The following is a 3,717-nucleotide window of genomic DNA, read 5'->3' as shown; positions in this document are numbered from 1 at the left end:
GAAAATTAGGAATTTAGTTTCATGTATTTGTATTTTTTGGAATATAGTCTTTTTTTTTATTTTTTAGATTTCAGGTTAATTATTATTTTTGTTAAATTTGGGTTAAGTATAAAATTTTTTTTAATTACATAACTATTAAATGAGTAATTTTTTATTTTAAAATGTCACGACAATAAATTTAATAAAAAATTAGCCGTATTAACAGTTGGACTTAAATTTTAAAATTAAAAAAAAAGAGAGTAAAGAAATTAAATTGCAAATAGATAAATTAATTTCTTAATTTTTGAAAAATACAGAAATTATAGGAAAAAAGTTTGTAGTAATTTTTCTTTATCATTGTTCTCTCTGTACATCAAATGATAAAAGAACATCTATTTAAATCTTAAATTCACATCCGTTCCGAATTCCATCTTTAAACAACTCACATCTCGTATCCCTTGTTAAAAAGATTTATTATATAGAAACCAACCAACACTATCATATCCCACCCATAGCTCCACGATATAATACATTCAACAAGTTTAAGAAGCCATTCAGAAAAACCTAAGTTGGTCTATTAATTTCAGACAAACCCATCCACCCTAGTCCCTCCCCTCAAAAAAAAAAAATGTCTCTCTATCCTTCAGTGTTGTTTGTCCTACTAGTGACAATGGCGGCCGCAGAGACTCTCCGACCAGGGTTTTACGCTCAGACATGTCCAGAAGCGGAAGCGATAGTGAGATATGAGATGATGAAGGCCATGATTAGGGAACCGAGAAGCGTTGCCTCCGTCATGCGCTTTCAGTTCCATGATTGTTTCGTTAATGTAAAAAAACCTTTTCTAACCCCCAAAAAAAAAGAAAAAAAACCCTACACATATGTTTTAATACGGCAAGCTACCAATAATTTGTTTGCCTTTCTTCCCCTTTGTTTGTTACAGGGTTGTGATGCTTCTTTGCTGCTAGATGATACGCCAAACATGCTTGGGGAAAAACTAGCTCTTTCCAATATAAATTCGCTAAGATCATTCGAGGTTGTGGATGAGGTGAAGGAAGCCTTGGAGAAGGCTTGTCCGGGCGTCGTTTCTTGTGCGGATGTCATAATCATGGCCGCCAGAGATGCTGTTGCTCTCGTAACTATTCCTACCTTTCTTATCTTCCTATTTTATTATTCATGTTGAAGGTTTAAATTTAATACATCTTAAAAATATACCCAACACTTTTTCTTCTTTTTCTTTATATAAAAAGCTATATGTTAAACATTTTGCCAGAAATTCAGCATGAATGGGCGCCTTTTGTCCCAACTTTGTCAACTAGGGCGATTGATAAACTTAAAATATTGCCCTAAATTATTATATTCTTAGTCCCATCCAGCTTTTGTAAGAAGAATAATTTTTTCCACTTAATGTTCAAAAAAACAGCAAAGATCAGTGATGTTACAAAAATTAAAACAATAGTAGCATTACTTTTTCCATAAAAAATAGTAACATTTCTTGCACTTAACGTTTCACAGTCATCAGTTACGAAGTAATTATAGTATTGTAGCTGTTAAGTCCACTTACTTTTCCCTCTTTTTGCCTTCCCCAGTAGCCGTTTTTCATTTTATTTTCTTTAATCTTAAAAAATTTCACGAAAAGAAAAGAAAAAAGATTGCATGTGCTGGGTTTACTCATTTGTGGCCCTCCCAGCCCAACAAATCTGGTCCGGCTTGGACACGACTTGTATTTTTTATTCAATTTGACTTACACTGAATTTAAATTAAATAATTCTAAAAAGATATTAATATTAATATAGGTTTTTTTAAAACAGTAAAATATATCATAGCCAAACTAGGCTTGAGCCTTAAAATTTTTTAAATTTGGACTACAACTCATGTACATATATATTTAGTAGGGATTTGAACCTCTAGATTATCCTAACTTCTTAATCCTTCTATTTTTGGTTATCAAGTAATTAATTCTACTTAGTGGAGTGACAAAAACCCTTGGAAGTTTGACAGTAGCAGATATTTCTAATTGTATTTTGTTTTAAGCTAACTTTGTTAGTAACTTTCTAAGCCTTTTGCTTTACAATTTAGAGAGTTTCGACTTACCATACGAATCTGATTAAATTAACTCATTTATTATTAAAAAATAATTAAATAAATCTAAATTTAAAATATTTTGTTTGGAATAAAAATGTAAATGAAAAAAATTAATTTTTATATCATTTTAAGTAGTGAATATTAACTTTGTTTGATTCTTTTTAATAGTATATAAATTATATTAATTCGAGGAACATTGGGCTCTCCATTTTGATTTTGTGTAATTTATCTAGTGGTGGAGTCGGAAAATTTTTTGGGACCAGAATTAAATTGTATATTTTTATAATAGTAAAAATATAATTTTATCATTTTAATAATTTATATCTTTATAATTTTTTATAATTTTTAAAGGATTAAATTAAATTTTTATATTTTTTGAAATTAAAGTATAATTTTACAATTACTAATTTAAAATTTTATAAATTATAAAAGTGGTAAATGAAAATCTTTCGCGACCCGGCTCCCCCACTGATTTTTCACCGGAACTGATGTGGTTGGAATGTGAGTTAATGCAGGCAGGGGGACCCGACTGGGTGGTGAGGCTAGGAAGAAAAGATAGCTTGACAGCCAGTCAAGAGGATTCCGACAACATAATGCCAAGCCCAAGAGCTAACGCAACTTCTCTCATCGATCTCTTCACCAAATTCAATCTATCCGTCAAGGATCTGGTAGCCCTCTCAGGCTCACACTCCATTGGAGAAGCAAGGTGTTTCTCAATCATGTTCAGGCTCTACAACCAATCAGGCTCCGGCAAGCCTGACCCTGCCATCGAACCAGGGTTTAGAGAAAAGCTTGACAAGCTTTGCCCACTTGGTGGAGATGAGAATGTGACCGGAGATCTGGATGCAACACCCAAGCTGTTCGATAACCAGTATTTCAAGGACTTGGTTGCAGGGAGAGGGTTTCTGAATTCGGATCAAACCCTGTTCACATTCCCACAGACCAGAGAGTATGTGAAGCTATTTAGCAAGGATGAAAACGAGTTTTTCAAGGCATTCGTAGAAGGAATGTTGAAGATGGGTGAGTTGCAGTCGGGGAAGGGTGGTGAGATAAGAACCAATTGCAGGGTGGTGAATAGTCAGGCTTTGGATGTATAACTGGAATCTTGAAGGAGGTACTTTGATTGTGTACTTGAAGCTGCTATTAATAGATTATAAAATTTCAATGAGAACTGAGATTATGACGGACATTAATGAAAATGAACTTGAAATAGGGAATTATGCAAATATCAATGACTTCTCTTTAGTGTTTGTCGTTATCGTGAGGGTGTCAACTGTCCACTTTCAAAATTAGAAGGTGTTATGTGTCCTTATATAATATTAAATAAATCAATTTTAATTAAAATTCACTTAACCATATTCAACAATATTCATACTAATGAAAAGAAGTACCGAATAATTTTTCAAAGAACATAATAATTTTCGAAAAAGCCACATAAAATTGTTAAGGCTTTGCATGGTAAGATAAATTGTAATGATAAAAAAAAGTAAAATAAAAAATGATAGAAAATATATATATATTTCTTTCCTTTCATAGAGTTGAAAAAAAAAGAAAAAAAATAAACTTTTGAAAAATTCCTTACATAAGTATTTTATTCTCTTATCTTATCATTTATACTTGAAATGATTTATTTTTTTCTCCTTTTTATATTACTTT

At 31.6% G+C, this 3,717-nt stretch overlaps 1 protein-coding gene across 1 annotated transcript; it reads left to right on the top strand.

The window, feature by feature from the left end:
• Positions 1 to 407: 407 nt before the first annotated feature.
• LOC121223077 (peroxidase 17) lies at positions 408 to 3,287 on the top strand. Its single transcript, XM_041104052.1, has 3 exons — positions 408 to 805; positions 920 to 1,111; positions 2,577 to 3,287. The coding sequence occupies exons 1-3, from the start codon at positions 608 to 610 to the stop codon at positions 3,156 to 3,158; spliced, it is 972 nt and encodes a 323-aa protein (XP_040959986.1). The 5' UTR covers positions 408 to 607; the 3' UTR covers positions 3,159 to 3,287.
• The last annotated feature ends 430 nt before the right edge of the window (positions 3,288 to 3,717 follow it).

The sequence above is a fragment of the Gossypium hirsutum genome, chromosome D11, assembly GCF_007990345.1.
Source record: "Gossypium hirsutum isolate 1008001.06 chromosome D11, Gossypium_hirsutum_v2.1, whole genome shotgun sequence".
NCBI lineage: Eukaryota > Viridiplantae > Streptophyta > Magnoliopsida > Malvales > Malvaceae > Gossypium > Gossypium hirsutum.
This window is presented reverse-complemented; position numbering and strand designations above follow the sequence as displayed.

What these genes read in the sequence shown, in the direction of transcription:
- LOC121223077 (XM_041104052.1), top strand. Translation starts at nt 608, where the DNA reads ATGTCTCTCTATCCTTCAGTGTTGTTTGTCCTACTAGTGACAATGGCG. An exon ending in TCCATGATTGTTTCGTTAAT is followed by an intron (nt 806 to 919) that starts GTAAAAAAACCT and finishes TGTTTGTTACAG; the next exon opens with GGTTGTGATGCTTCTTTGCT. An exon ending in CCAGAGATGCTGTTGCTCTC is followed by an intron (nt 1,112 to 2,576) that starts GTAACTATTCCT and finishes GAGTTAATGCAG; the next exon opens with GCAGGGGGACCCGACTGGGT.